We start from the raw sequence: 18,210 nt of genomic DNA on the forward strand, positions 1-18,210 counted from the left end.
ACGCCTCTTACCTTTTATTTGTGCATCATGCAGGTTGCTTGTGTAGTGTATTGTACTAGAGGGCCTTCCAATAAACCATTTGGTTCATATCAGAAAGACCTTGGAGTCTGTGTCTTCTTGCTGGCAATTGTGTACTCACCAGGAAAATAGCAGACGTCTCTTGCTGTAAGTGACCAGATTAACAGTTGTGAATGTGCTGGTGTCACGAGCAACCAGTATATGAGAGGGAACAGGAGGTTGGCCAGTGGGTGGGGATTGGGTGGCGCGACTCTGATTGTGACTTCAGCATGGCTGAATAACCTTGTCTGCAGCAATGTGGGAGCATCTGCCCAGTGCTGCATCACTGGCTTTCTAGTCTACCCAGATGAAGATATTGGATTTATATCCCGCCCTCCACTCCGAAGAGTCTCAGAGCGGCTCACAATCTCCTTTACCTTCCTCCCCCACAACAGACATCCTGTGAGGTGGGTGGGGCTGGATAGGGCTCTCACAGCAGCTGCCCTTTCAAGGACAACCTCTGCCAGAGCTATGGCTGACCCAAGGCCATTCCAGCAGGTGCAAGTGGAGGAGTGGGGAATCATACCTGGTTCTCCCAGATAAGAGTCCGCACACTTAACCACTACACCAAACAGGCTCTCTTTTCCTTTGAATCCCCCTCCTAGCCAATGGGGCCTTGTAGTGAGGATACACTAACTCAGAGCTCCTGTCCTTTTAGGCTTGCCAATCCCCAGGTCCCAGCGGGGGTTCTCCTGCTTTCAACAACAACAACAACAACAAATTTTATTTGTATCCCGCCCTCCCCGCCGGAGCAGGCTCAGGGCGGCTAACAACATGGTTCGGAGTTAAATTATACAAGTGAATAAAACTACATTAAACATTATCAGCATTTACTTAAAATCTGATTAAACTTTAAAATTAAGTTAATTTTAAAAGTGCTAGTGCTATGTTTACTTTTTCTGATGGCGGTTTCCTTCGCAATTTCCATTTCGATCAGGGAAAGCCAGTCTGAAGAGGAAGGTCTTGCAGGCCCTGCGGAACTGTTCTAGGTCCCGCAGGGCCCGCATTTCCTCTGGAAGTTGGTTCCATAGGCTCGGGGCTACAGAGGAGAAGGCCCGGTTACGGGTGCTTTGCAGCTTCACCTCTCTCGGTCCGGGGACAGTCAGCAGGTTTTTCCCGGCTGACCTCAGTGCTCTCTGGGGTTCAGGCTCCCAGGCTCCTTCCCGCTCCCAGTCAGCTGACTGGCAGGGGAAGCCCCACCCCCACAGCCACCACGTGCCTTTCCACCTCTGGAGGCTTCGAAAGACTTCCTCTTGGTAATTAACATTTTATTGGAGTTTTCCAATACTAAAAACAAACAAGATTGCAAAGGAACAAGGATGTAAATAACATTGGAAATAACATTGCAGTGCAGTAAATAACATTGACTATAGCTAAATAAGTATGTATAAACAAGCTGGAAACCGTATTGGACAAGAACATAACAGGCACATTATGTATAAAAAAGAAATTAAAAGATAGGAAACCTAGCAAGTAGTTTAACATCAAGTTATGTAAGAGAAAGGCTTCCTCTTGGGATGGTGTGTCTGTGTCTTTAAGGCTAAATGGGGGCAGGTAGAGTAGGCAGAAGAACATGGCTGCTCCCAGACCCTCTGTTGGTTGCATAATCTTTGCAGTGGTCGTTTGCATCGGAAAGGTAAACTTGAACCTTTGGTTGCTCTGTATTCCTTTGAAGAAGTTGGAAGTTCAGCAACTCATGAATAGAGATGCCAATCCCCCGCTTCAGAGTCATCAGAAACCAGGGTGGGGTGAGGGAAATGTCTGCTGGGCACTTCATTATTGCCTATGAAGATCGATTCTCATAGGGTATAATGGAGAATTGATCTGGGGGTATCTGGAGCTCTGGAAGGGCTGATTTTTGAGGTAGAGGCATCAAATTTTCAGCATAGCATCCGACGACTTTCCCAAAGTGCTCTCCAGGTTTCAAAAAGATTGGACCTGTGGGTCCAATTCTATGAGCCCTGAAAGAAGGAGCCCCTATCCATTATTTCTAATGTAGAGAAGGCATTTAAAAGGTGTGCCACCCCTTTAAATGTGATGGCCAGAACTCCCTTTGGAGTTCAATTGTGCTTGCCACAACTTTGCTTATGGCTCCACCCCCAAAGTCCCCAGATATTTCTTGAATTGGACTTGGCAATCCTATGTCCTTTACACAGTTTATATCTCTGGTACCTGGCATTACATTTTATTCCAGATATGTCCTCAAACAACAGTCTGGTGTAGGATTGCCAAGTCCAATTCCAGAAATATCTGGGGACTTTGGGGGTGGAGCCAGGAGCAAGGGTGTGACAAGCACAATTGAACACCAAAGGGAGTTCTGGCCATCACAATTAAAGGGACCTCACAACTTTTTAAACGCCTTCCTTCCCTCCACCCTCCCCTTCTCTGATTTCACCTCAGGCTGAGCCCATCTCGGAGGATCAGCTATGGTGAAGCGGAGAAAATGTGGCAGCGCAGCGGTGTCACCCGCTCCGCTCCACCTCTGAGGTGAAATCAGAGAAGGGGAGGGTGGAGGCAGCCCAGGAGTGTGGCAAGCCGTGCGTATGGGCTCTAGAAGGACCCAGATTCGCGGCTCACCACGCTCCTGGCCTGCCTCCACCCTCCCCTTCTCTGATTTTACCTCAGAGGCGGAGAGGAGCGGGCGATGCCGCTGCGCTGCTGCCGCCTCTTCTCCGCTTCACCTTAGCTGCTCCTCTGAGATGGGCTCAGCCTGAGCCCATCTCGGAGGAGCAGCTACGGTGAAGCGGAGAAGAGGCAGCAGCAGCGCAGCGGTGTCGCTCGCTCCGCCTCTGAGGTGAAATCAGAGAGTCTGGTGCAATGTTGCCAGGTCCCCCCTGGCCAATGGAGGTGGATGAGGGGATAGGGTTGCCTGAAGCAGGTTGGGAAGCTTTTTTTATCGCAGGATTTCCTTTGGCTAGAGCATCTGAGAAAACCATAGAGTTTTCCTGGAAATGCCTAGAGCAGCCCCATGCGGCATCGCCATAGCGATGACTAGGGTTGCCAAGTCCAATTCAAGAAATATCTGGGGACTTTGGGGGTGGAGCCAGGAGACTTTGGGGGTGGAGCCAGGAGACATTGGGGCGGAGCCAAGAACAAGGGTGTGACAAGCATAACTGAACTCCAAGAGAGTTCTGGCCATCACATTTAAAGGGACAGCACACTTTTTAAAATGTCTTCCTTCTATAGGAAATAACAAAGAATAGGGGCACCTTCTTTTGGGGCTCATAGAATTGGACCCCCTGGTCCAATCGTTTTGAAACTTGGAGGGTACTTTGGGGAGAGGCACTAGATACTATATTGAAAATTTGGTGCCTCTACCTCAAAAAACAGCTCCCCCAGAGCCCCCCAAACCTCCAGATTAATTCCCCATTATACCCTATGAGAATTGATCTCCACATAGGGAATAATGAAGACGTTTCCCTCTCCTCCTCCCTCCCCCCCCCTTTCTGGCAACTGAAGCGAGGGACTGGCCTTTCTACTCACGAGTTGCTGCCAGCTTCTTTACAGCAGCAGTCACACCATCCCAAAGTGGAGCCTTGCAATCAAGCCTCCGGAGGTGCAAAGGCACATGGTCCTTTGCAGGCGGGGCTTCTCTCCTCCCCCCCCCCCCCTAGCCAGCTGACTGGGCGCGGGAAGCAGCTTGCGAAAAGGAAGAACGGCTGCTGCAACGGGGCTGGGTGGGAAGGGAAGGGAGGAGGAGAAGCATCGGGCATTGGAGTCCGTCAAGACCCGCCTGCGTTCGGCAGCCACCTCCACCCGCTCGCTGGCGAGCCAGCCTCCCTTCTCAAGATTCCCTTGCCAGGCTCAGCACCTCCTCCCCGGACGACGCAAATGCTCCTTGGTGCCATTCCCCCCTCCTCCCCCCGCTTCCAGAGTTATGGAAAGCGGGAAAAGAGGCTGAAAATCCAGTATTCTCCTGCCAGGGCGGGAGGCTTGGGAAGCCTAGCGATGACGTCAGTTCTGGGTGACATCGTTGCATCACGCACGCACGCAAGTCCCACACTGCAGGATGCTGGGGACTTGGCAACCCTTCCTCCAGCTCACACCCTTTTTGTCTTAGCTCAGGAAAGATGACCTCAGAGCACAGTAATTGATGCAGTAGCTCACAACTTGAATGCCAGAAGCTAACAAAGTAGAATTTTTGCTCACAAGTCTCTGCAGCTTAGAGGGAACATTGCTCCCAGCACCCAATGACACCTGCCCCACACCCAGAAGATGCAAAAAAAAAAAAAAAAACTGGCCTAGAGAAAAATTGCTGCCTGACCCCAGAGTGGCACACAGCATTTCCCAGGGTGTGTAAGGCCTGGAGTAGTTACAAGAATGGGCAGAATCGTGTCACATTTTAAGATTGTAACAAGCATGACTGAACACAGAAGGGAGTTCTAGCCATCACGTTTAAAGGAGCCATGCTCCTTTTAAATGCCTTCCCTTCATTGGAAATATTAGAGGATGGGGTCACCTTCTTTTGAGACTCATAGAATTGGACCCCCTGGTCCAATCTTTTGGGGGGATATTTTGAGAAGAGGCACCAAATGGCATGCAGGTAATTTGGTGCCTCTATCAGAAAAAACAGCCCCCCCAGAGACCCACAGATTGATTCTCCTTTATAGTCTATGACGGGGGTGGGGAACCTTTCTTCTGCCAAGGGCCATATGGATATTTATAACATCATTTGCAGGCCATAAAAAATTATCAAAGCCCAGCAGGAACTCAGTAGCATATTAGACCACATCCCCTAATATTAGCATATTAGCTCACACACTCATTAGCATATTAGGCCACACCATCTGGGATAATCATGTGCAAACTGAACTGTGACAGTAACTTTTTCAGGCCCTGCAGCAATTCTGGCCAGCCAGCCAGGCCCCAGGGAGGCTTCCGCACAGTACTTCTGGGTCCTGTGATCTCTGCCTGGCCCTGGGGAGGCTGCTGCACAGCACGGCTGGGCCCCATGATCCTCGCTGGGCAGTCAGGCACCAGGGAGGCTGCCTCCTGGCTTGGTTCAATCCAGCAATCCCTGAGGGCCACATCAAGTGACCTCGAGGGGCATATACGGCTCTTGGGACGGAGGTTCCCCACCTCTGGTCTATGAGGACAAGTCTTTAGATTGTATAATGGAATGCCCAGTGAATATTCAACCCCCCCCCTCCCTCCACTGCATTCTGATATCCCTGAAGTGACCTCTAAACCAGGAGATCCCCTGCTGGGGATTGGCAACCCTACTCCACTCCATGAATGATTTTTAAAACCTCTATCATATGTCCCCTTAGTTGCAGGGCTGGATTAACCATTAGGCAAAGTAGGCACTGGCCTATGGGCCCCCATGCCTTTAGGGGCCCCGGGTCAGCTCCCCCCAGTCCCCCCCTGCTTGCAGCCCTCCCATCCTACATGCGCAGCCAGCAACTGAGCCACTCTTCGCCCAACTTGCCTAGTGTGGCTGCTAGCGTCGTCTCCACGTTTGCCTCCGTCTACTTCTCCCCCACAGCTTTGTCAAAGGGTCTTTTGAGAAGGTGCCTGTAGGATGCAGCGGGGCTGTGGGTGGTGGGAAGGGCACTCCAACTCTGAGATAATTTGCGAGGGGGCCAAGCCCCCAAGATTTTGACTGCCTAGGGGCCTGCACAGGGTTTAATCTGGCACTGCTCAGTCGTCTCCTTTCTAAAGTGAGAAGAGCTAAACTCTTTAGTCTTTCCTCATAGGAAAGGTGCTCCAACCTCCTAATCATCTTGGTTGCCCTCTTCTACCCTTTTTCCAGCTCAGCAACATCCTTTTTGAAGAACGTCTAGTTATGTATAGCAGAGAAATCTCCATGAATTTCCAGAGCTCAAAAAGACAACAGAGAAGAAGGAGAATATTGGATTTATATCCCACCCTATACTCTGAATCTCAGAGACTCAGAGTGGTCACAATCTCCTTTACCTCCCCCCCCCCCCCAACAGACCCCCTGTGAGGTAGGTGGGGCTGAGAGAGCTGTGACAGAAGCTGCCCTTTCAAGAACAGCTCTGTGAAAACTATGGCTAACCCAAGGCTATTCCAGCAGGTGCATGTGGAGGAGTGGGGAATCAAACCCAGTTCTCCCAGATGAGAGTCCATACACTTCACCACTACACCAAACTGGCTCTCAGGATTTTTTTTTTTAAATATTTTTTTTAATTTATTTTGCTACCTCAGACTAAACAGGCCACCCCTTTGCAAGATCTGACTGTGCAGGAGCTGGGTGGAACTGAAGGGAAGAACAAACTGGAGACCACCTCTGTGGTAACACCATAGAGTTTCTAGCAATTCCTAGAGCTACCCTGTTAGGAGGCTGCATCCTGACATTGCTGTAGCTTGTCCTGATTGGTCTAGCCTTGCTCCAGGGCTGTTTTGGGTGATGGATTTAGCAGGATCTGAGAAGCACCAGTTACCCTCAGCATCCTAGTAAACGCTGCTGAAAGGCGAAACCCTGTAGTCAGAGACTGTTTTTGCTGTGCCCTGCCTTCCTGAAGCCCCCAGTGGCTGCAGCCAGAATGGCATGAGAATTTTTAAAATGCATTCCCTGAATACAGGAAGGGGGCAATTTTGGGGGATATCTTGGGCCTCCTGAATCTCCCCCCAGCCCCTCCCATCAGAGGCCTTGATTTTAGATCTCTTTACTCCCACATCTCTCCAGTCGGACTTGGTCTCTCTTCGTTCCTGTCTTTTGCACTCTTTTCTATGCTGCACAGGCAGGCAGGACTGCTATCCACCCGCTCTTGAGGAAACAGGTCCGACTTTGAAAGCCATGAACTACTTTCCCCTTTTGCCGCTGGCTGCCAGGGAAGATGGGGTTTTGGAGAGAAGGGGACTGTAATCTCTTTCCTTGTTTTCTTTACTACCAGGTCTTGAATTCAGCAGGAGCTCACAGGAGCCCAGCTCCTGAACCTTTCTAACGCCCCCCCTCCTCCCCACCTACCTTCTCCACTGAATAGTAGGTGCAGCTGCATAACAATCCCTGGATTAGGAGAGCAGCCAGCCAGCCAGCCTCCAGGAACTTTGCCGTGCCCCCAACAGCCCTTATTAACCCGTGAAGAAGCCCACGCCACCCTTTCTCCACTTCTTATGTGATTTTGGGTAGTGGATGGCTTGCTGGCCTTTTGACTGTGGAGGGAGGCGGCCAAGGAGAGCCCCAGGTAAATGGGGCTTGCTTGGGCTGGCTGGATCTTTAGCCAGCCCCAGCAGGCCTCACTTGCCTGGGGCTCTCCTTTCTTGCATCGGGTTGCTTTTGGCTGGTGGGGGGCCCCATATGCTAATAAGTTATGCTAATGAGTTCCACCACCTATTTTTCTAGAAAACGACCCTTGTTTACTACTGTTGCCTTTCTCAAAAGCCTATTCCATGTTTGCAACCTTATCCACAGCAACAAATATTTGTATTGGGAACCGTGCCTAGAAAACGAAAAGAACTCATGTTACATCTCGTAAAAAATCTGGGTGCACTGCTGGGTCAAGCATATCAGAGGGCTGAGGGCAACTCTCAAAATAAGAAACTTGCTTTCGCTTTCACGGAAGCCCCTTCTCAGGTAATACATAAAAGAGGGAGCTCCAAGGAGCTGGGGAGGAGAAGACGCTTCACCAAAGAACTGGCGGCTACTAATCATCCAGCTTCTCCGAGCAATTCTCGGCCACAAGCGGTAAGCGAATCTCTCTCGATAGCAGATTTCTTTACAGACCTTGCTGTGCGTCAGCAGCAGCTGCGTCTGGTGTCGATATTCCAGCTGTTTCACCAAAACAACAGGGGGAGTCCTGCACTTGGGAAGTTGGTGGGAAAGAAGGGTGTTAGTTGAACAGAGGTACCATTTCGTATTTGAGTCGGGGGTGGGTGGGATGCCAGCCTCTAGGCGGGACCTGAGGATCCCCTGGAATTACAGCTCACTGCACAAGAGGAACACACACTTCCATCTTCACTCATCCCCGTCACATCTCAGGAGGTACCCTTTCCTTTCTTTTTGAGGAATGCCAGCATTGGAGTTGGGTGGGGGGGGGGCGGTATTTCAGTTTCTTAGCCCCATCTCTCATAAGCGTAGTGAGAACTGAGGGGAAGAGAAGTAATTGCTGCAGGGGTGGAATTCTAGCAGGAGCTCCTTTGCATATTAGGCCACACACCCCTGATGGAGCCAATCCTCCAAGAGCTTACAAAAAAGAGCCTTGTAAGATCTTGGAGGATTGGCTACATCAAGGATGTGTGGCCTAATATGCAAAGAACTCCTGCTAGAATTCCACCCCTGAATTGCTGCAGGTTTTGGGTTTATTTTGGGGAGTGAGTAAGTAATGGTCAGGAAAACATAGCATGAGTTGTCTCTAAGCAGGAAAAGCAGGTTGCTGACTGTTGTTGGGGAAACGTGTATTGTAGACAGGTTTATGTAGGAATAGCCCTGTTTTCACCGAAATTCATTCTCTGTAAGGTTCCCAGCCTTGAGCTGGCACACAATGGGAGATTTTTGGGTCAGGGCTTGGGGAAGGTGGAGTTTCAGGTGGATGTGGTGTCACTTCTGGGTGATGCTTTAGGAACTCTCCCAACCTCTTTGGTAAAGAGAGTAGGGAATTCCTAGAGCAGGAGCGTCAAACATGTGGCCTGGGGGTTGAATCAGGCCCTTGGAGGGCTCCTATCAGGCCCCTGAGCAACTTGGTGTCATCTGCTTCCTTCTCCCTCTCTTCTTGCTTCCTTTTGCATAGCAGCCTGCTTTGCAAGGCTTGCTCAATTGCATAGGAGCTGCAGAACACAGCCTCTTTGCAGAGCCAGTTTGGTGTAATGGTTAAGTGTGCAGACTCTTATCTGGGAGAACCTGGTTTGATTCCCCACTCCTCCACTTGCAGCTGCTGGAATGGCCTTGGGTCAGCCATAGCTCTGGCAGAGGTTGTCCTTGAAAGGGCAGTTGCTGTGAGACTCTTCTCAGCCCCATCCACCTCACAGAATGTCTGTTGTGGGGGAGGAAGATAAAGGAGATTGTGAGCTGCTCTGAGAATATAAATCCAATGTCTTCTTCTTCTATTTTCTCCATTGGCTGAGGCTCCTCCCATGGGGCGGTAGGAAGGAGGGAGAGCTTGCTTTGCCAGGCTCTCTCAATCCCACAGCGGAGCTACTGAGCCAAGCCTCTCTTCCTTCTATTGTCTGATGCTCCTCCCCCTCCTGGTCCCCTGAGGAAGGAAGGAAAGAGCCAGAGCTTCCTTTGTCCAGGTCCCTGGATCCCATGGGAAAGATACAAAGAAAGCACCTTTCAAACCAATGAGTGCTAATATTTTAAGCATTTAAAAAATCTTTGTGTTTGTCTGTGCCCTTTGTAAAGTTTATATTTCTGCTGCCTAATCTTAAATAGGTACGCACGCTGCCCAGCCTGACATGGCTCAGCCCAACAAGCTCTCATTTATGTCAGATCCGGCCCTCATGACAAATGAGTTTGGCACCCCTGTTTTATCATCTTCCCACCCCTAAACCTGCAGCAATCTCGCACACGTTTTTTCTCCTGCTCTACAAATTATGGAGTAAGGGAGGGGTTTGCCTTCTCCAAGCATGCAAACGGCAACCTTTATTCCAGGCAGGGATCCCAGCATGGTGACTGCCATCACATTTCCTGGTGCCCAGCAAGCGTTCATAGAATCAGAGAGTCACAGAGTTGGCAGAGGTCATTCAGGCCATCTAGTCCAATCCCGTGCTCAATGCAGGCATCTGGGTTGCTGGTCGACATGGACCAGGGCTTTTTTTGTAGCAGGTACTCATTTGCATATTAGGCCACACCCCCGATGTAGCCAATCCTCTAAGAGCTTATGGGGACTTAGTACAGGGCTTACTGTAAGCTCTTGGAGGATCGGCTACATCAGGGGTGTGTGGCCTAATATGCAAAGGAGTTCCTGGTACAAAAAAAAGCCCTATCGTGGAAAGAGAGGTGGTTGTGAAGCACCTAGCTACATTTTCTTGTTGTAACAAGCCTCCCTGACGAGCTTTAACTCACCATGAGCTTTGGCCTGGGAGTATAATGGAGAATTGATCTGGGGGTATCTGGGGCTCTGGGGGCCTCCCTGTTTTTTGAGATAGAGGCTCCATTTTTTTCAGCATAGCATCTAGTACCTTTTCTCAAAACACCTTCCAAGTTTCAAAAAGATTGGACCAGGGAGCCCAATTCTATGAGCCCCGAAATAAGGTGCCCCTATCCTTCATTATTTTCAATGGAGGGAAGGCATTTAAAAGGTGTGCAGTCCCTTTAAATGTGATGACCAGAACTTCCTTTGGAGTTCAGTCATGCTTGTCACAACCTTGCTCCTGGCTCCACCCCCAAAATCTCCTTGCTCCACCCCCAAAGACCCCAGATATTTCTTGAATTGGACCTTGGACTCCTACCTGCCCTACAAGAGGTTTCCAACACCTGGAGCGGCTTTTCTCTTTCTCTCTAAGGTAACCCATTGCCACTACCTGACCTTTGTAAGGAATTACCTGCTGGGAGAGTGAGGATTCCCAGCGTCCCTTCCAAGTTCTGAGGCCTTGTCTCTGTGTCTCCCGCTGTCCAGTATCTGGTTACCACTCACCAGCCCTATGCTACAGGGGATCAAAGTCTTGCAATTTTTAAAAATTCCAACATCTCCTCCTCCATCATAAGAAAAACCAAATGTATCCAGTACAAGTCTAGGTTTTTTGCTGATGGAAGAATGGTGTAAATAAATCAGTTTCCTTACAAAAGTAAATAAGAAATGTCAAAAACAAAGGTTGCTTGTCCATCCTGTAAAATTTAAGTAACAGTCATCATACTTTCTGTTCTTCCTCAGATCAATTGATTTTCCCCAAGACCAGTTATGGATGCCACTCGAAAACAATTCATAGAAAAGGATTTTATTAAACTGAGGTCCAATTTGGAAAACAAAAGTCTCCGAAGTGCGTTAGCTGAAACTGATAAAAAATTAAAACTATTAGAAAACACAACGCTTCATATTGCTGTCACAGGGAATTCGGGAGCTGGTAAATCGTCCCTTCTGAATGCCTTTCGGAATATGACAGATGGCGAAGAAGGTTCAGCTAAAACGGGGGTGGAACAGACAACTATGGAGCCAGAGAAATATCCACATCCTGTATTCCCAGAGATTACATTATGGGATCTACCGGGAATTGGGACACGTGAATTTAAGGCAAAAGAATACCTAAAGAAGGTCAATTTTAGCAGGTATGACTTCTTCATCATCGTCGCGTCAGAACGCTTCACCATGAATGACGCGATGCTGGCCTCAGAGATTCAAAAGATGAAGAAACGGTTTTACTTTGTCCGCACCAAAGTGGATCAGGCGATGGATAATGAGAGAAGGAAGCCAAACTTCAGTGAGACACAAACCTTGGAACGGATAAGAACATATTGCCTTTCCAATTTGATAAAAGAAGGAATAGTCAGTCCAACGGTTTTTCTAATATCCAGATGGCATTTGAATATGTACGATTTCCCTACTCTGCATAAGACCCTAGCAGATGACCTGAACGATCTCAAGAGATCTCTTCTGATTAAGGCGATGCCCGCTTTCTCAAGAGAACACCTGGAACAGAAAAAGGAAGCCATGGAGGACCTCATCTGGAAAAAAGCCCTGAAATCTTGCGGCGTTGGGGCGATCTTTCTGCCCGGTCTCTCTGTTGCTTTCGACACTGCCCTCTTAGTATCAGCGATGAAAGAGATTTGCAAGACCTTTGGCTTGGATGACGACTCCCTCCATAATCTTGGGGAACGGGTTGGTATGCCAGTGGATGTGCTGAAATCTGCTGTCCAAAAGACTCCGATGGGGAACCAGATCAATTCGGATTTTGTGTGGTCTCTCGCAGCCAAGTTTCTGCTGTGTGGCTGTGCAATAGCGATGGAAGAGCTTTCGCATTTCATACCCATCTTAGGCTCTCTACTTGGTGGAGCGGTTTCTTTTGCAGCCACCTATTACATGCTGAAGGACTTCCTAGAAGATGCTGAGAAAGATGCTGAGAGTGTTCTGGCAACAGTTGCTAACTAAAGATCCTGCTAACCTTCATCCTCATGAGGCTTGCAAAGAAAACATCAGTTTTTTTAGAGCAAATACTATTCCTGATCTCCCACGCGTTAAGCCCTACCCAGTCTAGTTAAACTCTTGAGCACGGCTGCACCATCTGACCTTGACGGATCTTTGATGGGGTGGAAAAGTGGGCTAAAACAAATAAAATGAGTTATAACGGGGATAAATGTAAAAGTTCTGCATTGAGGTAGGAATAATCCAATGCATAATTATAGGATGGGGGAGACTTATCACTGCAGTAGCATGTGCAGAAAGGATCTGAGATTCTTAGTAGACCCTACACTGAACATGAGTCAGCAATGTGATGCGGTAGCTAAAAAGGCGAATGTGATTTTGGGCTGTATCAACAGAAGTATAGTGTCCAGATCACATGAAGCGATGGTATCACTTTGCTCTGCTTAGACCTCAACTAGAGTATTGTGTTCAGCTTTGGGCACCACAATTTAAGAAGGATATAGACAAGCTGGAACATGCCCAGAGGAGGGTGATGAAGGTGGTGAGGGGTCCGGAGACCAAATCCTATGAGGAAAGGTTGAAGGAGCTGGGCATGTTTGGACTGGAGAGTACTTGAAGGGCTGCCATGAAGAGGATGGTGTGGGGTTGTTTTCTGTTGCCCCAAATGGTCAGACCAGAACCAGTGGGTTGAAATTAAATCAAAAGAGTTTCTGGCTCAACATTAGGAAGAACTTCCTGACAGAGTGGTTCCTCAGTGGAACAGGCTACTTTGGGAGGCGGTGGCAGGGCTGGTGCTTGGGAGTCAGCAAGATAGGCAGCCGCCTCGGGCATCACCTTGCCTACAGGGCACCTTCAGGTGTCCTCTCCCACTGTGCCACTGTTCTCAGCTTCCGCAGTTGCAGACCCTGGAAGCTGAGAGTGGCGGAACTGCGCACCAGTTTGTGATCTCCTCCAAGCCTGGCTTCCTAGCCGGGCTCAGAAGACAGCGATGTCACTCTGAAGCTGCCTCCCCTGCAAGGGGAGACAGCCTCAGATCGAGGCATGGCAGTGGACAGCACTCCCGTGGCTCTTGGTGGGGGGCACAGCTGTGCAGGCGGCCTGGGGCCTCCTTTTTTGGTGGGAATGCCCATCATTTGTAAAATTTTGGACCAATGTTCTTCATTTCATCAAACTTATCACTTCCTACCAGACACCTTTCAGTCCTGCTGCCATCTTTCTTAATTTTGGGGGCTCTCTTGCTGTTCCTAGAGTGAGACAAAAACTAATTATTAGCTTGGTAATTGCTGCTAAAGCCTCCATTGCTTCCTTCTGGAAAGCCTCCAAAGACTCCACGATGACCACCTGGTTCTCCAAAGTGTGGGAATTCTTCATTATGGAAAAAATCCCTTCTAATTTGCAACAATCTGATTTTTCTAACTTTTTTGCTAAATGGTTTCCTTGTATTGATTGTTACCTCTCTAGAACTTCCTCCTTTCAATTCCGTTCAAATGTCTATGCTTCTCTTCTGACTCTTTGCTATTTTACTCCTAGTTCTTGCTTTTGTTTTATTATTTATTTATTTATTTATTTATTACGTTCAACTTATATCCCGCCCTCTCCGCAAGCGGACTCAGGGCGGCTCACAACATCATGTTTTATGGTACAGGAGTGGTAATTTTTGTTTTATTTTATATTCTTCTATTTTCTTTAAATTCTTATTAGGCTCTCTTATTTCCATTTCTGGTTTCCTGTTATTTCTAATGAATTTACAGCGCTTAATGATTGTAATGGGTCTCCGTTTTATTTCTTGTCTGATTCCTTTCAATTGGTCTGTTAATTGTATAGCACAGGGGTGGCCAACAGTAGCTCTCCAGATGTTTTTTGCCTACAACTCCCATCAGCCCCAGCCAGCATAGCTGATGGCTGGGGCTGATGGGAGTTATAGGCAAAAAAACATCTGGAGAGCTACCGTTGGCCACTCCTGGTATAGCAGTATTAGATCATTCTTTTTTTGTATGTGAATGAGATTAACTTATTTATTTATTGATAATGATGATATTGAATTTATATCCTGCCCTCCACTCCAAATCTCAGAGTGGCTCACAATCTCCTTTATCTTCCTCCCCCACAACAGATACCCTGTGAGGTAGGTGGGGCTGAGAAGGCTCTTACAGCAGCTGCCCTTTCAAGGACAACCTCTGCCAGAGCTATGGCTGACCCAAGGCCATTCCAGCAGGTGCAAGTGGAGGAGTGGGGAATCAAACCCGGTTTTCCCAGATAAGAGTCCGCGCACTTCACCACTACACCAAACTGGCTCTCATGATCTTGAGATCTGCTTTGTTAGTTATATACTATCCATCTACACATTTCCAAAAGTTGACTTTACAGAGTTTGTTGTAAACCTTTGAAATTTCAATAAGCGTTTGTAAATTAAAAAAAAAAAGATTGGCAAGGAAGTGAGGGATTTGTACAGAGGTTTCTGGAATTTAGAATCTGTGAGCAGACAGAACAAAAACGAATACAGAACTCCTTCACAGGCAACTAATCTCATAAGATATAGAATTTACCTCAGAGGGCTCAACACTCACTAAAAGTAACCTTGATGTATTCCCTGAATAGGGGGCCAGCTTCAGGGGATGTCTTGGGCCTCCTGAATTCTATCCCCCAGGTACCCTCCCATCAGGGGTCTTGACCTTAGATCTCTCTGCTCCCACATCTTCCCAGTCATACTTTGTCTTCCTGCATTCCTGTCTTTTGCACTCTTTTCTATGCTGTGGAGGCAGGGCTGACCTGCTATCTGCTCTTGAGGAAACAGGTCCAATTTTGAAAGCCGTGAACTACTTTCCACTATTGTAGCTGGCAGCCAGGGAAGAGTGGTGGAGGGGTTTTTTTTGGAGGGGGGGGGGGGTGATTGAAATATAATATCTCACCTTGTTTTCATTACTGTTGTTCCCTTTCTTGAAAGCTGGCTCCTTCTTTGCAATCTTATCCTTGGCAATGAATGCTTGCATTGGGAGCACGCACTAGAAAACAAAAGCTGTGGCTGAAAAGAACAACTTTTTTTGAGAAACATACTGTTATGTACAGCATAGGAGGAGGAGATGGGATTACTGCCCTGCCTTTCACTCAGAGCCTCAGAGAGGCTTACAATCTTCTTCCCACAACAGGCACCCTGTGAGGTAGGTGGGGCTGAGAGGTCTCTGAGAGAACAGCTCTGATAGAACTTGTGACTGACCCAAGATCACCCAGCAGCTGCAAGTGGAGGAGTGAGGAATCTAACCCAGATTAGAGTCCACATGCTTAACCGCTACACCAGGGGTGTCAAACATCTGGCCAGGGGGCCGAATCAGGACCTCGGAGGGCTCCTATCAGGCCCCCGAGCAACTGGCTGTCATCTGCTTCCTCTCTCTTGCTTCCGTCTGCATAATAGCTTGCTTTGCCAGGCTTGCTCAATCACACAGGAGCTACAGAACAAAGCCTCTATTTTCTCAATTGACTGAGGCCACTCCCTTGGGAAGGAAGTGCGGGGGGGGGAGGAAGAGCTTGCATTGCCAGGTTATCACAATCACACAGCAGAGCTACTGAGCCAAGCTTCCCTTCTATTGGCTGAGTCTCCTCTCCCTCCTGGTCCCCTGGGGAAGAAAGGAAAGAGCCTGAAATTCCTTTGCCCAGTTCCCTGGATCCCATGCGAGAAATACAAAGAAAGCATCTTTACGAGCAATGAGTGCTTAAGCATGGTTTAAGTTTTTTTTTTTTTTTTAAAAATCTTTAATTCTGTTTGTGTCCTTTATAAAGTTTATATCCCTACTATCTAATCTTAAACAGGAACATATATGGCCCAGCCCAACATGGCCCATCCCGCCAAGGTCTCATTGATATCAGATCCAGCCCTTATAATTGAGTTTGACACCCCTTTTCCTGGGGCACTGCACTATGGGGAGGCTTGGCCACCCCAGGGAGGAGCTTCTGGACATGCCAAGCAGCCTGATCCCCCAGCAGGGAAGGGAGCGCTCTCTTCGCCTCTCAGGGACTACATGCAGGGTTGGCTGGCTGACCCTCTGGAGGGGACACAAACCACGCCCTGGCCCTGATGCACTCCAGCCCACCCACTCACTCTCTGTCTCCCTCTGCTGTCTTGGGAGTGAGGATTCGAGCACTCTGCCTCACCTCGCCTTGGCTGCTGGCCCGACCAGCCACCCCTGGGAGGACGAGGGAAACAAGGAGGCTCCCGCCTGGCCTAGCGTGGAGTACTTCTTCCCCAGCTCCCTCCCGTCCGCCTTGGTGAGGCAAGCAAACAGCCCGTGGCTGGCAGTAGGGGGAATGGCCAGCAGAGAGGGGACCCAGGGCAATGGTGCCCCTTGACCTCTGTTGTCTGGGCTCAGCCCATTTCCTTGGAAGTAGAACTTTGGGCGGGGGGTGGGGAGCAATTCTGCACCCCTGGACCATTGGTGCCCTAGACAATTGCCTAATTTGCCTAGTGGGCAGTCCAGCCCTGGGCGACAGTGCTATTAGAATTGGTCAATTGTGCAGAGCTACAGAGCACAATGTCTATTTTCTCTGTTGGCTGAGGCTACTCCCTTGGGGGAGGAAGGGGGAAGGGAGAGTTTGCTTTGCTGGGCTCTCTCAGTCACACAGCAGAGCTACTGAGCCAAGCCTTTCTTTCTGTTGGCTGAGACTCCTCCTCTTCCTGGTCCCCTGGGGAAGGAAGGAAAGAGCCAGAGCTTCCTTTGCCCAATTCCCTGGATCCCATGGGAGAGATACAAAGAAAGCATCTTTAAGACCAGCAAGTGCTATTTTTTTAAGCATATTTTATTTTAAGGTTTTTTTTTTTTAAAAAAAATCTTTGTGTTTGTCTCTGTCCTTTATAAAGTTTACATCTCCACTATCCAGCATTACATTTTATGACACACATGGCCCAGCCTGACAAGGTCTCATTTATAGCAGATTCATCTCTCATAACAAATGAGTTCGACACCCCTTGGCTATTGTGTTTTAATTCCTGTGGAATTACAACTGATCTGTAGTTTACAGAGATCAATTCTCATGGAGGAAAAGTCTGCTTTGGAAGGGGGGCTCTGTGTAGGGTTGCCAAGTCTAAGTCAAGAACTATCTGGGGACTTTGGGGGTGGAGCCAGGAAGCATTGGGGCGGAGCCAGGAACAAGGGTGTGGCAAGCATAATTGAACTCCAAGGGAGTTCTGGCCATCACATTTAAAGGCACAGGAAATAATGAAGGATAGGGGCACCTTCTTTTGGGGCTCATAGAATTGGACCCCCTGGTCCAATCGTTTTGAAACTTGGGGGGTCCTTTCAGGAGAGGCACTAGATACTATACTGAAAATTTGGTGCCTCTACCTCAAAAAACAGCTCCCCCAGAGCCCCTGAAACCTCCACATCAATTCCCCACTATACCCTATGAGAATCGATCTCCACATAGGGAATAATGAAGTGCTCAGCAGATGTTTCCCTCCCCCCCTCACCCTGTTTCTGGTGACTCTGAAGCGAGGGATTGGCCTCTCTACTCATGAGTTGCAGCCAACTTCTTCAAAGTAACACAGACACCCCATCCCAAGAGGAAGCCTTTCCAATCGGAGACTGGAGCCTCCGGAGGGGAAAAAAAAAATCACATGGTGGCTTTGGGAGTGGGACTTCCCCCCACCGGCCAGCTGACTGGGGGCAGGAAGGAGACTGGGAAAACAGAAGAACCCCTGCTTGGACCTGGGGATTGACAAGCCTACCTCTGTGACATTCTATCCTATCGGTGTCCTTTCCCTCTCTAGCCCCTCCTCCTCAAAACTTGCTGAGGTTCCTGTAATGTGTTGAAATCTGTGAAGTTGACATTTGCAGACTTTCATTTCTGCCTTTGAGGGTTTTTGACCTTTCAAGGACGTGAGCAGGGTGGATAAAAAAATCAATGATTTTTTTTTTAAATGTGGATTTTTGATTTTAATCAGATTTTTAAAAATTTAAATTGGATTTTTAAAATAAAATGCATTTTGAGGGAACTCTAACTAGTTTTCCATTTGAGATACACTATAGTCCAAAAGTCATCATGAAATATGGATTAGTTTTTAGTTATGTAGCATGAGGCTGTATATTCATGCAGGGCTTACATGTTTTTGATAAATGAATTCCATGAATCCACTCACAATGTCTTGCTCATCCAGAGGGTTCTGTAAGATTTCCCAGGGCAGTTT

The 18,210-nt window shown here is 48.4% G+C and overlaps 1 protein-coding gene across 1 annotated transcript in view; it reads left to right on the plus strand.

Annotated features, from left to right (window-relative positions):
• Positions 1–12,041, plus strand: part of LOC132585838 (interferon-inducible GTPase 5-like) — a 50,189-nt gene extending 38,148 nt beyond the window's left edge. Inside the window, exon 4 of the mRNA XM_060257714.1 lies at positions 10,850–12,041. Within this exon, the coding sequence (XP_060113697.1) occupies positions 10,850–12,041 (1,192 nt within the window). The remainder of the gene's footprint in view (positions 1–10,849) is intronic.
• Positions 12,042–18,210: the final 6,169 nt, after the last annotated feature.

Source organism: Heteronotia binoei, chromosome 17, assembly GCF_032191835.1.
Source record: "Heteronotia binoei isolate CCM8104 ecotype False Entrance Well chromosome 17, APGP_CSIRO_Hbin_v1, whole genome shotgun sequence".
Classification (NCBI taxonomy): Eukaryota; Metazoa; Chordata; class Lepidosauria; order Squamata; family Gekkonidae; genus Heteronotia; species Heteronotia binoei.